Genomic DNA, 21309 nt, shown 5'->3' on the forward strand with positions numbered 1-21309 from the left:
CTAGCCCTACACATCTGTGTCACACTGTTGGAATGGTTAAAATGTCCTACATTCTACCACTAGCCTTCCACCTCTGAGTCAAAGTGGCTGAGTGGTTAAGGTGTCAGACATTCTTCCACTAGCCCTCCAACTCTGTGTCACAGTGGCTGAGTGGTTAAGGTGTCTGACATTCTACCACTAGCCCTCCACATCTGTGTCACAGTGTCGGAATGGTTAAGATGTCCTACATTCTACCACTAGCCTTCCACCTCTGGGTTACAGTGGCCGAGTGGTTAAGGTGTCCTACATTCTACCACTAGCCCTCCACCTCTGGGTCACAGTGGCTGAGTGGTTAAGGTGTCTGACATTCTACTACTAGCCCTCCACCTCTAGGTTACAGTGGCCGAGTGATTAAGGTGTCTGACATTCTACCACTAGCCCTCCACCTCTGGGTTACAGTGGCTGAGTGGTTAAGGTGTCCTACATTCTACCACTAGCCCTCCACCTCTGGGTCACAGTGGCCGAGTGGTTAAGTTGTCTGACATTCTACCACTAGCCCTCCACCTCTGGGTTACAGTGGCTGAGTGGTTAAGGTGTCCTACATTCTACCACTAGCCCTCCACCTCTGGGTTACAGTGGCCGAGTGGTTAAGTTGTCTGACATTCTACCACTAGCCCTCCACCTCTGGGTTACAGTGGCTGAGTAGTTAAGGTGTCCTACATTCTACCACTAGCCCTCCACCTCTGGGTCACAGTGGCTGAGTGGTTAAGGTGTCTGACATTCTACCACTAGCCCTCCACCTCTGGGTTACAGTGGCCGAGTGATTAAGGTGTCTGACATTCTACCACTAGCCCTCCACCTCTGGGTTACAGTGGCTGAGTGGTTAAGGTGTCTGACATTCTACCACTAGCCCTCCACCTCTGGGTCACAGTGGCTGAGTGGTTAAGGTGTCTGACATTCTACCACTAGCCCTCCACCTCTGGGTTACAGTGGCTGAGTGGTTAAGGTGTCCTACATTCTACCACTAGCCCTCCACCTCTGGGTTACAGTGGCCGAGTGGTTAAGGTGTCTGACATTCTACCACTAGCCTTCCACCTCTGGGTTACAGTGGCCGAGTGGTTAAGTTGTCTGACATTCTACCACTAGCCCTCCACCTCTGGGTTACAGTGGCTGAGTGGTTAAGGTGTCCTACATTCTACCACTAGCCCTCCACCTCTGGGTCACAGTGGCTGAGTGGTTAAGGTGTCTGACATTCTACCACTAGCCCTCTACCTCTGGGTCACAGTTGCTGAGTGGTTAAGGTGTCTGACATTCTACCACTTGCTCTCCACCTCTGGGTTACAGTGGCTGAGTGGTTAAGGTGTCTGACATTCTACCACAAGCCCTCCACCTCTTAGTCACAGTGGCCGAGTGATTAAGGTGTCTGACATTCTACCACTAGCCCTCTACCTCTGGGTCACAGTGGCTGTGTGGTTAAGGTGTCTGACATTCTACCACTAGCCCTCCACCTTTTAGTCACAGTGGCCGAGTGATTAAGGTGTCTGACATTCTACCACTCGTCTTCCACCTCTGGGTTACAGTGGCTGAGTGGTTAAGGTGTCTGACATTCTACCACTAGCCTTCCACCTCTTGGTTACAGTGGCCGAGTGATTAAGGTGTCTGACATTCTACCACTAGCCTCCACCTCTCAGTTACAGTAGCTGAGTGGTTAAGGTGTCTGACATTCTACCACTAGTCTTCCACCTCTGGGTTACAGTGGCTGAGTGGTTAAGGTGTCTGACATTCTACCACTAGCCTTCCACCTCTTGGTTACAGTGGCCGAGTGATTAAGGTGTCTGACATTCTACCACTAGCCCTCCACCTCTCAGTTACAGTGGCCGAGTGATTAAGGTGTCTGACATTCTACCACTAGTCTTCCACCTCTGGGTTACAGTGGCTGAGTGGTTAAGGTGTCTGACATTCTACCACTAGCCCTCCACCTCTCAGTTACAGTGGCCGAGTGATTAAGGTGTCTGACATTCTACCACTAGTCTTCCACCTCTGGGTTACAGTGGCTGTGTGGTTAAGGTGTCTGACATTCTACCACTAGCCCTCCACCTCTTAGTCACAGTGGCCGAGTGATTAAGGTGTCTGACATTCTACCACTCGTCTTCCACCTCTGGGTTACAGTGGCTGAGTGGTTAAGGTGTCTGACATTCTACCACTAGCCTTCCACCTCTTGGTTACAGTGGCCGAGTGATTAAGGTGTCTGACATTCTACCACTAGCCCTCCACCTCTCAGTTACAGTAGCTGAGTGGTTAAGGTGTCTGACATTCTACCACTAGTCTTCCACCTCTGGGTTACAGTGGCTGAGTGGTTAAGGTGTCTGACATTCTACCACTAGCCCTCCACCTCTGGGTTACAGTGGCCGAGTGATTAAGGTGTCTGACATTCTACCACTAGCCCTCCACCTCTGGGTTACAGTGGCTGAGTGGTTAAGGTGTCCTACATTCTACCACTAGCCCTCCACCTCTGGGTCACAGTGGCCGAGTGGTTAAGGTGTCTGACATTCTACCACTAGCCCTCCACCTCTGGGTTACAGTGGCTGAGTGGTTAAGGTGTCCTACATTCTACCACTAGCCCTCCACCTCTGGGTTACAGTGGCCGAGTGGTTAAGTTGTCTGACATTCTACCACTAGCCCTCCACCTCTGGGTCACAGTGGCTGAGTGGTTAAGGTGTCCTACATTCTACCACTAGCCCTCCACCTCTGGGTCACAGTGGCTGAGTGGTTAAGGTGTCTGACATTCTACCACTAGCCCTCCACCTCTGGGTCACAGTGGCTGAGTGGTTAAGGTGTCTGACATTCTACCACTAGTCTTCCACCTCTGGGTCACAGTGGCTGAGTGGTTAAGGTGTCTGACATTCTACCACTAGCCCTCCACATCTGTGTCACAGTGTCAGAATGGTTAAGATGTCCTACATTCTACCACTAGCCCTCCACCTCTGGGTCACAGTGGCTGAGTGGTTAAGGTGTCTGACATTCTACCACTAGTCCTCCACCTCTGGGTCACAGTGGCTGAGTGGTTAAGGTGTCTGACATTCTACCACTAGCCCTCCACCTCTGGGTTACAGTGGCTGAGTGGTTAAGGTGTCCTACATTCTACCACTAGCCCTCCACCTCTGGGTCACAGTGGCTGAGTGGATAAGGTGTCTGACATTCTACCACTAGCCCTCCACCTCTGGGTTACAGTGGCCGAGTGGTTAAGTTGTCTGACATTCTACCACTAGCCCTCCACCTCTGGGTTACAGTGGCTGAGTGGTTAAGGTGTCCTACATTCTACCACTAGCCCTCCACCTCTGGGTCACAGTGGCTGAGTGGTTAAGGTGTCTGACATTCTACCACTAGCCCTCTACCTCTGGGTCACAGTTGCTGAGTGGTTAAGGTGTCTGACATTCTACCACTTGCTCTCCACCTCTGGGTTACAGTGGCTGAGTGGTTAAGGTGTCTGACATTCTACCACAAGCCCTCCACCTCTTAGTCACAGTGGCCGAGTGATTAAGGTGTCTGACATTCTACCACTAGCCCTCTACCTCTGGGTCACAGTGGCTGTGTGGTTAAGGTGTCTGACATTCTACCACTAGCCCTCCACCTCTTAGTCACAGTGGCCGAGTGATTAAGGAGTCTGACATTCTACCACTCGTCTTCCACCTCTGGGTTACAGTGGCTGAGTGGTTAAGGTGTCTGACATTCTACCACTAGCCTTCCACCTCTTGGTTACAGTGGTCGAGTGATTAAGGTGTCTGACATTCTACCACTAGCCCTCCACCTCTCAGTTACAGTAGCTGAGTGGTTAAGGTGTCTGACATTCTACCACTAGTCTTCCACCTCTGGGTTACAGTGGCTGAGTGGTTAAGGTGTCTGACATTCTACCACTAGCCTTCCACCTCTTGGTTACAGTGGCCGAGTGATTAAGGTGTCTGACATTCTACCACTAGCCCTCCACCTCTCAGTTACAGTGGCCGAGTGGTTAAGGTGTCTGACATTCTACCACTAGTCCTCCACCTCTGGGTTACAGTGGCTGAGTGGTTAAGGTGTCTGACATTCTACCACTAGCCCTCCACCTCTGGGTCACAGTGGCTGAGTGGTTAAGGTGTCTGACATTCTACCACTAGCCCTCCACCTCTAGGTCACAGTTGCTGAGTGGTTAAGGTGTCTGACATTCTACCACTTGCTCTCCACCTCTGGGTTACAGTGGCGGAGTGGTTAAGGTGTCTGACATTCTACCACAAGCCCTCCACCTCTTAGTCACAGTGGCCGAGTGATTAAGGTGTCTGACATTCTACCACTAGTCTTCCACCTCTGGGTTACAGTGGCTGAGTGGTTAAGGTGTCTGACATTCTACCACTAGCCTTCCACCTCTTGGTTACAGTGGCCGAGTGATTAAGGTGTCTGACATTCTACCACTAGCCCTCCACCTCTCAGTTACAGTAGCTGAGTGGTTAAGGTGTCTGACATTCTACCACTAGCCATCCACATCTGTGTCACACTGTTGGAATGGTTAAAATGTCCTACATTCTACCACTAGCCTTCCACCTCTGAGTCACAGTGGCTGAGTGGTTAAGGTGTCAGACATTCTTCCACTAGCCCTCCAACTCTGTGTCACAGTGGCTGAGTGGTTAAGGTGTCTGACATTCTACCACTAGCCCTCCACATCTGTGTCACAGTGTCGGAATGGTTAAGGTGTCTGACATTCTACCATTAGTCTTCCACCTCTGGGTTACAGTGGCCGAGTGGTTAAGGTGTCTGACATTCTACCACTAGCCCTCCACATCTGTGTCACAGTGTCAGAATGGTTAAGGTGTCCTACATTCTACCACTAGTCTTCCACCTCTGGGTCACAGTGGCTGAGTGGTAAAGGTGTCTGACATTCTACCACTAGTCTTCCACCTCTGGGTTACAGTGGCCGAGTGGTTAAGGTGTCTGACATTCTACCACTAGCCCTCCACCTCTGGGTCACAGTGGCTGAGTGGTTAAGGTGTCTGACATTCTACCACTAGCCCTCCACATCTGTGTCACAGTGTCGGAATGGTTAAGGTGTCTGACATTCTACCACTAGTCTTCCACCTCTGGGTCACAGTGGCTGAGTGGTTAAGGTGTCTGACATTCTACCACTAGTCTTCCACCTCTGGGTCACAGTGGCTGAGTGGTTAAGGTGTCTGACATTCTACCACTAGCCCTCCACCTCTTAGTCACAGTGGCTGAGTGGTTAAGGTGTCTGACATTCTACCACTAGTCTTCCACCTCTGAGTCACAGTGGCTGAGTGGTTAAGGTGTCTAACATTCTACCACTAGTCTTCCACCTCTGAGTCACAGTGGCTGAGTGGTTAAGGTGTCTGACATTCTACCACTAGCCTTCCACCTCTGAGTCACAGTGGCCGAGTGGTTAAGATGTCGAAAGTAGCTTTCGACCTCTTGATCATGTGTATGAGAATTACATTGGGTGTCAGTCAGATACTAGCTACATGTTTCCAGTTTTATTCAGGGTACTCCAGCTTTTTTCAATAAAACCTTATAAAAAACAATTTAGATGGTAGACCTAAAAGACCGACTGATGTGTGATAGCCGAATGGTGAAAATGTCTTGACATATTACCACAAGCTCTCCACCTCTAAGCTGTGGTGGCCGGGTGGTTAAGATGTCTCGACATATTACCATAAGTCCTCCACCTCTGGGTCATGAGTTTAAATCCCTTGTGGGGCAGTTGCCAGGTACTGACAGCTGGTCAGTGGTTTTTCTCCAGGTTCTCCGGCTTTCCTCCACCAACAAACCTGGCACGACCTTACATGACCCATGTCCTTACATGACCCTGGCTGTTAATAGGACATTATACTAACAAAACTCAAACCCAAACCCAACCGATGTATGCTAACAGCTCCAGTATATAAAATATCTACTTTTTTGTAATAAGCCTAATGTTCTATAAAGCTTGACTGATAGTAATTTCATATTGGAAACTGATCAATAAATTGTTAACAGATTTAATTTTGGCCTGAAATGATCAAAATTTATTTCTTAAATTAATAAAAAACATAATACTTCATTGATGCTATAGATTACATTTTTCAAATAATGCTTATAAAATTTGAAAATTTGAATTGTCAAGCTAACTATGAAGAGATATTCTGTTGTACACCTGGAGGTGTGTATAGATGAGGGGAGATAACTCTATCACAATGAATAAGTCTGGTCGCTGTTGGGAAGAGATTTAAATCTCTAGTACAAAGTGTTGAAATACTAACACCATTGAGGTGCGAATAGTCTGTTAATGTAAAATAGATACGATTCTGTACATAAGACAATAGAAAAATACCTCTATTGTTTCATAATGAGCTGGTTGTGACTAACAAATAAATATGAATTTATTTGTGTCGGGGTAAATAAATTAAAACCCTGGCGTAGTACATACCATTGGTCTATTGCAATGACTACAACACCTTCTGGATAATATTTTAAAATTTTTGTGCTTTTTAAAGAATTCTGGGATAAGAATGACAGATTTAAAATTTTTAATGCATAGAATTTTAAAGATTACCAAAACTTATAATTATCTTAACATTCTGTATGAAGGAATTTATTAGGTGTTCAAATTCAGAATTTTAAAATTGGCAGATTTATAATTTTTAAAGCTTCAAAGTCAGTGTTGATGCTAAGTATTTGAAGATTTAAACTTAAACTTTGGAATTTGAAAATTATTATATGACTGTGATAAAAGATAATTAGTGCGATTTGGACTAATTAGTGAATTGGTGTTAATTAATAACGAGATAAAAATGGAGGATTCGCCCGATTTTCTTGTGGTTGGAAATAGCTTTAGACAGGTAAGCTGTTTGTTAGTTTTAAGTTGAGCATTAATATATAGGATCTTACATGTACAGTAGATGATATATGCCATTTTGTTCTTTTCGCCCAGTCTTTGATGATAATAAATTCTGTTTTTATTATAGATGTAAAATCTCTTGCGATTTTATCAAAGAATTGTTATCAAATGTAAATATAAGCATTGAACTTCTTTTGGTTGGCAATCATAGCTAATATGATTAATGCCAACTGGACAGAGACAAAATCAATGAAGGGTGCTATCCAATATGTTCAATGCTTAGTCATAACGTCTGGCGTCAATTTAATATGAAATGAATCCTCCTGAATCCTGTCCATCATTTCCACATTTTGTATTAACAGAAATTACTTGTTTGAACTAGTCCTAAAATAGCTTATAAATCAAAACATTTCGACGTCAGGGTGCGGTTTTATGACTATTGTTATTTATATTGAATTTTGTACGTACAGGAAGAGGAGGAGGAAGTGAAGAGACAGGAAGTCGTAAAGGGCGTGTCTAAGCCCGTCATGGTCAGTATCCCGACACAGCATGACGACGAGGAGTCAGAGGTTGTGACCTCCAGCTCCCCAAAGACCTTGACCCCAGTACAGCCGGGAGGCGAGACAGGGGCTCCTCCTCCTACATTTGTACAAAGTGAGGAATCTGAGCATGAACTCACCAACCTCATGCAACAGACTGATGATGCTAAGGTAAGGAAATATCAAGACCTTTATCTAATGAAATGTCATGAACTTTGACCCATAAACATAATGATAGGTCATGAACTTTGACCCATTTCCATGAAAAGTCATGAACTTTGATCCATATATAATCAAAGGTCTTGGAATTTGTCCCATTCATAATGAAAGGTCATGAACTTTGACCAATTCATAATGAAATGTCATGACCTTTGACCCACATATATTGATAGGTCAGAAACCTTCACCCATTCATAAAGAAATGTCATGACCTTTGACCTATGTATATAATGACAGGTCATAAACTTTGACCCATTTATTATGAAATTTCTGACCTTTGACTCTGCATGTAAGGAGAGATTATAGATTTTGACTTTCTGGGTAGTATTCAAATATGCCAAAATAACACAGAAAGTTAAGATTATTATTTATATATGCAAACATTTCACAGTGTTAAATACTTTTGCAAAGGATTTGATTTAAAATCAAGTATTCTTGCTCATCTCTAATTCACTTTTTTTTACTTGGTGTGGCTAAATGTTGACAACACTAATGCAGAAATAGAATACTAATTAAATTAGAAATGCTTGTCACTTAGATAGCTTTGTAATAATGAAATTGTTAATTTGTTACCTTCAAGCCTTTCAGTTATAAATTATTCAACCTGTCTTAGCTATTACGTTGGAGCCAGCTCTAAAGTTAATGTTCAATCTGATGATGCACACCTTTGTAATTTTACGTTGTGCAGATCTGTAAAACTCGGATGCTATGTCCAAAAAACTGCTGCTATGTCCAGAGTATATTAACAATTTGAGGGCGCATATGTTAATAACCAAGAATAATGTTCTCAGTTGTGATATCATAGCCCCAATGTACATGTACACTCCATATTACTAGCTATTTTCACAGTTTTCTATGGACTTAAGTTTGAGTTTTAATGATTTGAAATTTTAGGATTTATCAAGTAGACTTTCTGTTTTAACTGTTACCCTGTCTAAATATTTCATGAATACAAACAACATTTTTGCAATAGCCAAAAAAATCATCTTTATAATAGCCAACAGTATATATATATATATAGTAAGCCAACTTTCTTTCTTGTGTGGTTTACATACAATTTTTAAATCTGCAGAAGTTTAAATCGTCCAAATCTGCGAAGTTTACCTCTATGATTAATATCTTCATAAATCTGATTAAAATACAGATCCTTATTATCACTGTGTTGGATAAGAGGATCTGACAATACCCCATAAAGGTCATGTTCAGGTGACCTTTGGAAATGGCCAATCAAGTTGCTGCTGCCAGAATCTTGAATGTAAGGGGACGAAAATGTTTGAAAAACAAGTCAGATTTATTGTTGTGTGCGAAGTCGTTTTCACCCAAACAGCGCAACAAAGCTTATTGTATATGTATACTGGGAAGAAATGATGTTGTAAATTGATTTAATGATGTGTACAAAATGCATTTCTATCTGAAGTACATGTGCTACAAATGTCATCCAAACATGACCCTTTACGGGATGTTATCAGGTCCTCTATTGAACGGAGTGGTTATAAGGATCTGTATTTTTCAATCAGATTGTATCTTCATATCATATATTGATAGGACTTACTGATTTAATTTTTGAATAAGCAAATGTTAATCTTCCCAAATTTGTTTTACAAAGCAGGAAATATGATAGCCAGGAACGATCTACAGTAGGAGGGTAAATGTAGTCAGATTGTGAGGTCAGGCCTCGATATCATGTTTAACCTTGGTTTTGTTTTCAAGTATGAACGCCAGCGGTCAGACAGTAAAGCCATATCACGACGTTCGTCCTCGATTAATTCTGACGTGGCACCTTGGCTTCTCGGAGGTGAGAAAAAACCTCGCCCGGCATCAGACAATGATGAAAACGAAGAAGAAGAAGAGGAGGGAGAAGAAACAGTTTTTAGGTCAAGTGCCTCAAAGGCAAGTTTTCGTGCCAAAAGCGAACAGATTGCATCTGAAATGTCGAAGTTGGAGGAGCCTGATGAAGCAGAGGAGGATGAGAGAGATGAGGAAAAGGAAGTAGAGGATGTTATGGATGAAGATCTGGAGGGGACCATTGTATCAAAAAAGAGTCAAAGCTCACAGGGTCGGAGGTCAGTTGCCTCAAAGTTATCAAAGAAAAGTCTGTCTCGTACCACAACCAAAGAGGATACACAGGAAGTGGTTAAATCAAGGGAGACTACTCCAGAGAGAGAGGAGGTATCGACCGAGTCCGATCAGGAGAGTAAAGCATCAAGGTCATCCAAAATTCCTTCACAGGTAGAGAGTGAAAGGTCCAAGGTCAACTCACAGAGGTCAAAATCCAAAGTTTCTGTGTCTCAGGATGAAGGTCAAAGGTCACCGTCTCATGCAGAGGAAGAAGTGGAGGAAGAATCTGGGTCCCACCACAGGTCTCGCAGGGGTTCCCATCAAAGTCGTAGCCAAACTCGAAGTACATTGAGAAGAAGAAGCTCAGTTAAAAGTATAGAGAGAGGTGAATCCCAAAAAAGTCTAGAACGGGTGGAATCACAGAAGAGCAAGGTATTCGAATCTGGAGCAACCTCACGGAAAAGTATGCAATCCAGAACTACCTCGAGAAAAAGCGAACCAACCATTGTTAGTCCAAGAAAAAGTGAACAGGAAGGCTCCAGGATTTCACGTAAAAGGAGTGACCTGGAACTAGAAGATGTGGAATCACTTCCAGACGATTCCGGGAATCTGGAATCAAGGAAAAGTATCAGCGATGATTTATCGAGACGCAGCACGAAGCTGTCTAAACATCTGACTGTAGAAGATATTGGAAATGTTGCAGAAGATACAGTATTAACTGAGCGTAGTCAAGGGGAGCGTAGTCATGGCAACCGTAGCCAAGGCGACATAGAATTCTACAGTGAGGAAACAGAGGATGAACCTGTATTTGATGTACGAGTGGTTACTCAGGAATCTAGGAAAACTGCATCACAGCAACAAGCATTGGATCCGACTTCTGGCTCCGGGACAGCACAGGAATCCACGGCGTCTCCGAGATCACTGAGATCTGTTTCACAGGTTTAAAATTGTTTTATACATCGGTGTTGTCACATCTGATTTATCCTTGAACTTGATGTTGTCACTTGACCTTGATATTTTCTCTGATCTTGATGTTACAGTGACCTTGATATTTTCTCTGACCTTGATGTCACCATGATCTTGATGTTGTTATGTTTGACCTTGATGTTGTCACAATGTCCTTGAACTTGATGTTTTCACATTTACCTTGATGCTTTTGGTTTGAATCGGAGTATTTCTCTGTTGAATATCTGTGACCTTGACCTTTGCTGTTTTACTCAGTAACATGACCTTGACCTGTGTGTTGATATACTCTGTAATATTTCTCCTCAAACTCTATTGTTTTGTTGACACACATTTTGAACTTATAAAAACTTATGGTATAAGTAAACACATCTATATGAGCAATTTTAATTTCAAATCATGAGTTTTTAAACAAAAAATAAAAATGACAGAACTTGGCACTAATATAATTTGATATATATCAACTATTTCATTTTTCTTGTAGAATTACATTCATGTTTTTGGAAAAGTTTTATATTGAATGAAAATTTATGCTCACCAAAATGTTTACTTGTACAGTAACTTTTTCAGTGAAACTTTTCCTCAATGTTGTATTTGTTATACTTATTAATCTTATCTCTATTTAAATGTTGCCATGTATTAATTACAACTGTTAATTAGTTTTGTTTTAGAGTTTTTAGGCATCTAAGATAATTGAGATGATTGTCATGTGACTTCCTAGTTGTCACATGATCATCTTTAGGTGTAATTTTGAAATTAATATTCAACTTATTCACCCCTGAAAACACATTTAGGCTCTTCTAAATCAAAGACTAGACCAGTCCATTATGAATTTTGAGGGGTGAAGGAGTTCTCCTTTTGGTTTACTTAGCGAATTTCAAGAGTATTTTAGAAATATGTTTCTATTGATTACAATATGTTAAATTTGTCTGTTAAACTCTTTGAAATAGATGAAAAATGTTGAGACATCGTTTCGTATAAAAAATTTCATATTTACAATTAAGTAATTTTTATCAATAGTTTTCTTTGGAGTATATTCGTATTAGTGATATCATTTCGTCTTTAAAAGTTTTGAAAAATAAATCTTAACATTTATATCAAATTTTACTTGGATGTCATTGCTTTTTATGTAATCTAAATTTTGATAATTGATATTTAAAGGTGCTTAAAGAATTACATAGAATTATCATGCATACATTGCTTCTTATCTTAAAAAGGCTTTCACTCATATTTTGAACAAATTTCAAAATATTATTATAAATGTTTCAGGCACAAGAAATCAATTCCAGAAAGTCCATGGGAGCTCTCTCTGCCCCGCCCGCCGTGGAACCAGAGTCAGAACCTACAGATAAGGTAACTGTTGCAAACATAACCTAATAAACGCCGTGGCTCAATGTTAAAGATATTAAAAAAAAGTAATTAATTACATCATACTTATTTTACATCTTATTTAAGATGTTTTTAACTTTTTTCTCTTGGTACTAGATCTTCTGAAACCTGACCAAATTGGAAAAATTATTTTAATGTGATATTTCAATTTAATTAAAGAAATTTTAATAGTGTTTTAATTGTATCTTTAATAGTGATGGAATTTTAATAGGATTCATGACAGAGAAGAGTTTGTGAAAGTCAATGGCATTCACATACAGAATGCAATTTGTTGGTAATTTTAATTTTTAGTCTGACCAAAAGATAGAAAAAGATGGGTATAGGAAGTAATTGTTTTACAGAGAAATATTTTTAATTGATTCATTAAACTTTGAATAATTAAAATTTATAAATGGATGTTTGATTGTTTAGGATATTAGGTTTAGATTATAAGATTTATGGGTACTGTTGAAAAAAATAGCAAGAGAATTTAACTTGGTTTCATGATATTTACTGCTGAGAAAATTATTTTATAAAACAAAATTTAAATATTTGATTTTTTGTTCTGACTCCCAGTTAGACAAGACGGTAGGTTACAGTCAGAGTTATTGAGTGTGACAGCTTGACATTTATTCGCTTTCTTGATTTGATTTTAAAGCTTTTTTATTACCTCCCTATAAGCCAGAGTTCCCTCCCCTTATATAAATTATAGTTATTTCCCCTGATATAAGTTATAGTTATCTCCCCTGATATAAGCCAGGGTTCCTTCCCCTGATATAGCTTAGAATTCCCACTCCTGTCCAGTAGCTTAGAATGAGACAAATATAAAAAGCAGTCGCAGAGTACCTACATTTACTCATGCTGATTATTTTCTTTCTTGAAAACCGAATTATAATTAGAAGATTGAGACATCAGGAATATGTATGGGATTTAATGGTGATTGATCCAACATATCTTAAAAACACGTAAACATTGACATCGGATAAAATCAGAAAGTCTATATTATATTTTTTTTCATACCTACACGTGTAACACTGGCTGGTCTAGGGCCATACACTCATGTCTCCTGAGGCTGTATTGCATGGCTAACCATACAATAAAGCCTCGTGACGTCACGGCGACAACAAAATCTCTATTTCCTATTTTTAACATTTTTTTCACAAAATTCACTGGTTTTACTATAAAAGATGGAAGCAACAGAATTTGTGTTATAAAATTTCACGTTATTTTTCATGTATGGAAAATTGACTTCAAATTGTGGATTTCTTCGAATTTATTTCAAAATGGCGAGATATTATAGTTGTAAAATTGCAATAAACGCCGAGGTATGAAAGACAAATACTCTTCCATAAGTGGATATGAAGGATAGGGATATTCTACCCTCGGGATCACAAGATGTTATAAAACCATCGTCAGCCAAGCCTCGAGTTTTACTACATTTTGTGACCCTCGGGTAGAATATCCCATCCTTCATATCCACATCTGAAAGAGTCTTATAATATTAGAGAGTATCTATTTTGATACTCTAAGTGACAATTACCTGATCCTATATTAAAAGTTTATCTTTCATTTTTTGAAGTGTATTTGCAATTATTCATCATATGTTTGGAAGTGTTTGTTGTATACCTTACACTTGTATGTGGTTGATTTTTATTTCTATATTTAAAAGATTTCAACAAATCATGTATTTTGAAATACTATAACATTATCTTAATTAGCTTTTATTTGATATAAAGCTTAAAAAGTTCAGAGCTGTCTAAAGGATTAAGATCTTTCACAACTACTTAAGATATCTTCTAAACAATTTACACAGGCAAAATGTCTGACAGGTGAAATCAAACTCATCATTAAGTAAATTTTACCTGAAAAGAGTAGAAAAGCTGATTCTAGGTGAAATATTTATATGAAATTAACAAGGATTTTTCCTTATAATCATAATTGATGGATCAACATCTATCAATCAAACCATCCGAGTACCTCATGTGAATTTTGTTGTGTGTAGTCTGACATTGAATAGATACATGTGCATTTTCGAGCATTTAGTGGGGCTACATAGAGCCTAGTGTTTGGTCAATATGTAATTGATTTAATGACTGCCCCATCCTCTAGGTCTTTTTATAATTTTATTTTTCATTTACATTAAATTTTGAAAATATTGTTTTTGAAAGTATTATTTTGAAAGATGTTTGGAGATAAGGGATAAACACTGGTTAAAATAGTGAATAAAAATTCCACTTCACGCCTTCAAAAATTTGCATTTTTAAAATTGTGAGTTTTTAAAAATAATGAAAATGTAAAATTTTCAGAAAATCCTAAAAATGTAAAAATTTCAAAAAATAATAAAAAACATTGTAAAAAATCAAAAATCTAAAAAAAATTGAAATTATAAAAATGAAAAAAAGAAATAAAAAAAGAAAGAAAGAAAGAAAATGATAAAATGTAATGTAAAAATTCAAAAAATTATAAAAACAAAAAATCGTTATTTTGAAATATTTTTTGGTTACAGAGAACACTATAATTATAAAATCACATGTATTTTTTCATATTTTTCCCCTCATCCCAATAGACAAGATCTGTGTCTGCCCCCCGATCGCCTCCCCTGTCTAGATCTCGCGGGAGTGTGGTTTCGCAGTATGTTACCAGAGGAATGACTGGAACAACACCAATAGAGGAATTATCGGAGATTGGATCTGGGAAATCGGGAAAGAGTCGAAGTCGATCTGCTGGGTCATATAAGGAATGGATACTTCGCGTCACGCCGCAGTACGGATCCCGACAAGGCAGCTCGGTCACAGGACAGGATATAATAGACGCACTTATCGTAGACGATAATCTCCCAAAATGTCAGTCCTCTGCTCTGAATAACATGAAGACAATGATGGAGGAAGACAATATGTCTAGCATGCAACACCGTACTCTGGAGTCCGTCCGGTCGGCGCTTAAAACACTTAACGAAAAAGAACAGGAGTTATCGGATCTTCAACTGGAGAGAACAATCACACTTATCTCCCTTGCAAGTCAGCTGACAGAGGAGTCAATACAACTAGGTGTACTACCAGAGAGCATGTTTGACGCTTTTGCGGAAATAAACTCGCGTGCCATGTCTAACATGAGTCCTGGAGAAGACCCGGAAATTCTGATTGACGACACACAAGGAGCGGAACTCCTCCGGCCAATGACACAGGGCTCTGTTCTCACTGAGGTTTGTGATTGGATGAAATGTGTGCACATATTAATCCCTCACAAATGATTTCAAACCACCTTTCATCTTATGACGAAAAATATTCTTCGGAATGAAATAATTTTGTTTATCCATCTAACTCTTCTCTTGTTGAACCTTTATCCTATGAGTTTTCTCACAACGAATGGTATCACAATAATGAAATTATCCACACCTTATTGTTTATCATCTGTAGACTTTCCAAATCTTTCTGTGTTTTTTCTCACACTGAATATTAAAATATTCAATTTCATCATTACAAACTGTGTATATGGACCACCCATACAAAATCTTACAGGTAAAATTGTAGTCTCTATAATTAGTGTCTTTCTACACAGGTCAAATTGTAGTAAAATTGGTCATTTAGGACTTCTAGAAAAATGGTCTCCATAGCCAAGTGGTTTTAAAACACAGGTCAAATTGTGTTATAATTTGCCATTTTGAACCTCAAGAAAGTCGTCTTTACAAGCAGGTGGTCTTTACAAGCAGGTGGTCTGTATACAGAGGTGGTCTTTATACAGAGGTGGTCTTTATACAGAGGTGGTCTTTATACAGAGGTGGTCTTTATACAGAGGTGGTCTGTATACAGAGGTGGTCTGTATACAGAGGTGGTCTTTATACAGAGGTGGTCTTTATAGCACCTCTGTATAAAGAACCACTCTCTGTATACAGAGGTGGTCTTTATACAGAGGTGGTCTGTATACAGAGGTGGTCTTTATACAGAGGTGGTCTTTATACAGAGGTGGTCTTTATACAGAGGTGGTCTTTATACAGAGGTGGCCTTTATACAGAGGTGGTCTTTATACAGAGGTGGTCACTAAGGCAGGTTAACATTCTCTATAACAGCTGAAGTCTTGTTGTTGAATTTTGTCATCTTAATGCAATATATTTCTTTTTCTTTCATCTGAAACCCATTAAAATTCATTCTATCATTTCTGAGTAACACCAAATTTCAAATATGTTAAATCCCAATTACTGTGAGTCTTTCAAATTTTTTCATATTGCCTTTCAATATCACCAGTTCTTCCTTGTGTTTTTTGTTCAGGTTTGTTTCACTGCTTTGGATTTAGCTTTCCTCACTGCAAATTTTATATAACATTTTGAACAGTTTAACTCTTAATGCTAGATCTGGGCCCAGTTTCTTGAGCATTTCTTCATTTTAAGGAATTCCTTAAAGATGCTCCACCGCTGACAAATAGTTTTTTTCACTATCAAAAACAGAAGAAACGATTTAGTATTTTTCGTCATTTACAAAAGTTACTTATTTTACACGGTTACCACCATTGAAAAGTTTGAGCTTCTAATTTTACCTCAAGTTAAAAATATGAAAAATAATTAATTGCATCCCGAAAAAATTCGGTGGCACTATATCCTTTATGGAATGAAGTATTGATTGCGCGAGCACCAAAGGCAAAATGAATTATTTATATGATTTTTTTGTAGACATATATATACACAATTAAACACCAATTATTGTTTAAATGATGTACATCATTTATACTCTGTCGGTGGTGCAGCATCTTTAACTTGAAAGTCTCCATAGGAAAGCTTTACTGAAGTTAAGGACAAACCTTGCGTTAAGTGGCCTTGCTAACTTAAAATCTGTAATGCTTTTCTATGGAGAATTTTAAGTCAAGGGATTCCTAAAACTGGGTCCTAGCCCCAGTATAAAACAGCCGTGAGTTTAGAATTAACCAATCATAGATGACATTACAAAATGTTACGTTATTCTTGATTGGCTAGACAAAATCTGTTTCATGGTCCTGGGGCCTGCGGATCATTTCAACTCTTTCACCCCTATGTAACTTTAGTAGACTCTACCATGCATTGATCTGGATGAGTCCATTATGGCCTACAGTGGTGGAAAGGTTAATTGGTATATCATGACAAGACCTTAATTAATAGTGGTATTTATAATTATTTCATTAATTAATAGTGATATTTATAATTATTTCATATTTCTATAGACAAATCACAATTTAGCAATATTTTTTTTTTCAATTCAAGATAAAATAATTTCTTTTGATACTTTCTGTACTATACAAAATTAAGTTTCTAAAGAACTCTATTTCTACTGATATTATTGAATAAATTTATTATTATCAAAAGTTGGACATCAAATGAGAAATGAAAATTTCACAAATCAAGTGATTAAGCTGACCATGCTTTAAACAACTGGGCCCTGTAGTGTATACTGATCCTGTAGAGTATCAAAATTTGGTTAGGTTTGGTTAGTTTAACATCTTATAAACAGCCAGGAAATGGTATTCATTTCTGACAATCAACCTTTCACAGCCCTCAATCACAGAAACATCTTCTGGAAGCTTGAAACAGTTACCTCCCTTGGAGTCGTTCCTTTTCTCCTCTCAGTCCCAAAGATTGACCGGAAGTCGGCAGAGATCGCTGAAGATGTCATCTGCACATTTGGACAATAAATTCCAGGAGAGAGCCCGCACAGATTCAAACATGGCCTTGCAAGGTCCGATGATGACCTTTGCGACCATGGCAACCGGTGGATCTACGAGGAAAAGTAGTCCAATAACTCCGAGACCGAAATCTATCACGAAGATGTTGTCAAGGTCGCAGATGTCAAGGTCAAAGAAAGCGGATATTGGTCTGACTTTTGGTTCTCCAGAGTATTTTGAATATCCAGGAAATGAAGACGGATACTTGTACCACGGAATCAAGGTCTGCGATCACGGAACAAGTCCGATTTTCCAGCTTATCTTGTACGATAATGGAACCAGCCCAATGTACCAGGTGACCTTGAGTTTTGGTTTGACCTTGTACTTCCCTTTCCCAACCTTCACCTTAATCTGACCATAATTTTCTCATCCAATCGTAAAGTATTGTTTTCTTTTGCACAGGCGTTTGAATTGAATGAATTTTTTTCACACCCTATAATGAAGATTTACTGCATCGCATTACAATAATTTTGTTCACCAATTTTCAAATGAACTGTTCCATTCATAGAAGAGTTCAGTCAGATTAACAACCTGATTCACCCATTATTTATGAGTTATTTTCAGCACCTACATGATGTGGCCAGTACTGCATTTAAATTTCAATATTGGTGTGAGTGACTCGACACTGTAGGTTCGGGGTTTGAGTCTACTCTACTCTAGTTGTTACTTTTTCTCTTCTGAAACTATTTAAAATTTCAAACATACTAATTGAGTAAAATGGACCCTTGATAATCTGGACACCTTCGTTCCTAGTTTCCAAACTGCCAAATATATATACAGGGTCTGTGTTCTATTTTTATAAAAGGGAGGTGGGGGGTGAGAGTAAGTTTTGAGGATTGTATCATATCTGAATTATGCCAAAAAAAAAAAATATGTTTGATTACGGTTACATTGGCAAAATAGGAGGTGGTAGGTCGGGATTGTTGTTTTTTTTTCTTCTTTTTTAGTGTCTTTAAGTCTGAAATAATGTCTGGAAACGGAGGTTGAGATATCAATCCCGACTTTTAACTTTTTTTTTCATAGAAAAGTGGAGAAAAAAATTGGCGTCAGGGGTAAAAAATTAGGGTCAGTTGGATAATCCTAAACAGTAGGCCTTAGCATTTTGAGAATCAAATTTTGTCAGATGTGATAGGAAACGTCATAAAATGACGTTTGAGATTACCTCCCTTTGCTGATAGATTACCTCCCTTTGCTGATAGAATCAATCACATGTGCCCTTAATATTGTTTGACCAAACAGTTCAAAGATAAGATTTCAAATCTGTAGCGAATCGTACTTAAAGGCTACACGGCTGACGAATAGTATTTTTTATCCATCAAAAACAGGAGCAGTTGCTTTAGTATTTTTCTTCAGTTACAAAAATTTACTAACTTTGCACCATCACCACCATTGAAAATTTTGAAGTTCTTATTTTGATTAATGAAAAAAATATTGAAAATAATTAATAGTGTCCCGAAAAAATTCCATGGCACTATATGTTCTATATAGAATGAAGTACTGATTGTGCATGCACCAAAAGCAAAATAAATTTTATTGGTTTTTTTTGTGTGTGTGTTAATTAGACACATATATACACAATTAAACACCGATTATTGTTCAAATGATGAGTATCGTTTATGTTCTGTTGGGGCTGGAGCATCTTTAATACTTCGCTTATAGTGGCCTCGTTGAAAGTTTTAGCAATTTGACGACGTAATGAATTCGTTGTTGCGTTAAAGGAGTTTATATTGTGTCATTATACCCTTACATAGATTCAAATATTGTTTCCTTTTAGAATGATGTATGATTATATCCGTAGTACACACATCTATATTTCCGTTTTACAAACTATCTATATTTCTGTTTTATAAACTATCAGACAGTACGGTTTCTACCCCCAAAAGCAAAGGTAGGTTGCAGTGATTTGCTCATAGCGATCAAAACTTAATATAGTAACTAACCAACCGATTTACTAAGGGTATAAGGTCACTAAGGGTATAAGGTCACTAATGTAAGGTAACTAATGACAGGTCAAGGTAACTAATGTGAGGTCAAGGTGACTATAGATGTGAGGTCAAGGTCAGTAATGCAAGGTAACTAATGTGAGGTCATAGTCACTAATGTAAGGTAGCTAATGTGAGGTCAAGGTTACTAATATAAGGTCAAGGTCACTAAAGTAATGTCAAGGTCAATTTAAGGTAACTAATATAAGGTCAAGGTAAGTTATAATGTAAGGTCAATGTTTCTAAGAAGTCTATAGGTATCTATATATATATATACTATTTTTGTTCACTTTTAAGTTTTTCTGGTCAAGATTATTATAACAATTATACGCTGTTCACAGAAAATTTCAAATACTTTAAATAAATCGCAGATTTTAGAGTTCAAATCAAATAAAAAATGAAGTATATGAAAGAAATTATTTATTTTTCTAGACTTTTGTAGACTTTGAATTTTTTTTTTTCATCGAACAAATACATTTCTGGACTTTTTTCAGACTTTGCATTAATCCCTGCTTTTCTAAATGACAGTTTAGATACTATATGATATATAGATGTGTGTGACTGTGTATTAATCCCTGACTTTCTAAATGACAGTTTAGATACTATATGATATATAGATGTGTGTGACTGTGTATTAATCCCTGACTTTCTAAATGACAGTTTAGATACTATATGATATATAGATGTGTGTGACTGTGTATTGCATTAATCCTTGGTACAATTCAAAGTAGCCAATTTATCATGTTATTCTTAAATATTACTTTTTCCAACATACCCATATCATTTTCCCCTGAAGACACATTTAGGCTCATCTAAATCAAAGACTTGACCAGTCCATAATGAAATTTCAGGGTTGAATGGCCTTATACAATATACCGTAGGACAGATACAAATGTTTAATTCTTTATATATAAATATATATATACTTACCTAATCTTACCCGAATAAATGTCCCTTGTTTACAGACTTATAACAATACAATCATTGTTTATGTCTATTTATCATACTGGACAATCAGTATAATCCGCTCTTAACAATAGCATTGACCACACAGGTTTTAACCTGCTCACCCCTGAAAACAACATTGAACTCTTCTAAGACTTAGACGGGAACAGTTCATTTCATAATATCAGGGGTGAGTGAATTAAATGGCCACAACAATATTCAATCAGCCAGGTCGATTTATAACTGGTCATTGTTGTGTTTTGACCAATGCAAACTCAGACTGGACTTTCGTCCGGACTGGAAGTGGACAATACTAGTATCTATCACTGGACAGATTATGTTGATTTGTGTTGTCTGAATATTTGGATTTATTTGTATGGAAACTCAAACAGGTACTAATTTATGCATTGTTAATTTTTCATTATATATTTAAGCATTGATGTCACTATAATTATTATTTCAAAAAACAAAATTGATTTCATACAGTAACTTGATGAAGTAAACATATAACAACATTATGCAATGCTTATAATTGATTTTTCAGACTATTTGAAAACATAAGATACATCTTAACGTAAAGTTCTATTGATATTCCAGCGAATTATTTTTCTAAAATATTACGCATTGCTATGTCAATGTCTTTATTGTAATGTTAGGAAAACGTCGGGATTTCACGCTATTCTCAGATTTTTTCTTCAGAGAATATATGAAG

General features: G+C 38.4%; 1 protein-coding gene across 9 annotated transcripts in view; it reads left to right on the top strand.

The window, feature by feature from the left end:
- The window catches only part of LOC138306119 (myosin-2 heavy chain-like), a 140303-nt gene that overhangs the window by 87649 nt on the left and 31345 nt on the right, over positions 1-21309 (top strand). For 6 of the 9 annotated variants that reach the window (XM_069246479.1, XM_069246484.1, XM_069246486.1 and 3 more), the window contains 4 exons: positions 7309-7548; positions 11887-11970; positions 12562-12573; positions 19529-19558. In XM_069246479.1, coding sequence (XP_069102580.1) covers positions 7309-7548; positions 11887-11970; positions 12562-12573; positions 19529-19558 — 366 coding nt within the window. The remainder of the gene's footprint in view (positions 1-7308; positions 7549-11886; positions 11971-12561; positions 12574-19528; positions 19559-21309) is intronic. The other 3 variants (XM_069246483.1, XM_069246481.1, XM_069246485.1) reach the window with 3 other exon arrangements.

The sequence above is a fragment of the Argopecten irradians genome, chromosome 13 (genome assembly GCF_041381155.1).
Source record: "Argopecten irradians isolate NY chromosome 13, Ai_NY, whole genome shotgun sequence".
Taxonomy (NCBI): Eukaryota; Metazoa; Mollusca; class Bivalvia; order Pectinida; family Pectinidae; genus Argopecten; species Argopecten irradians.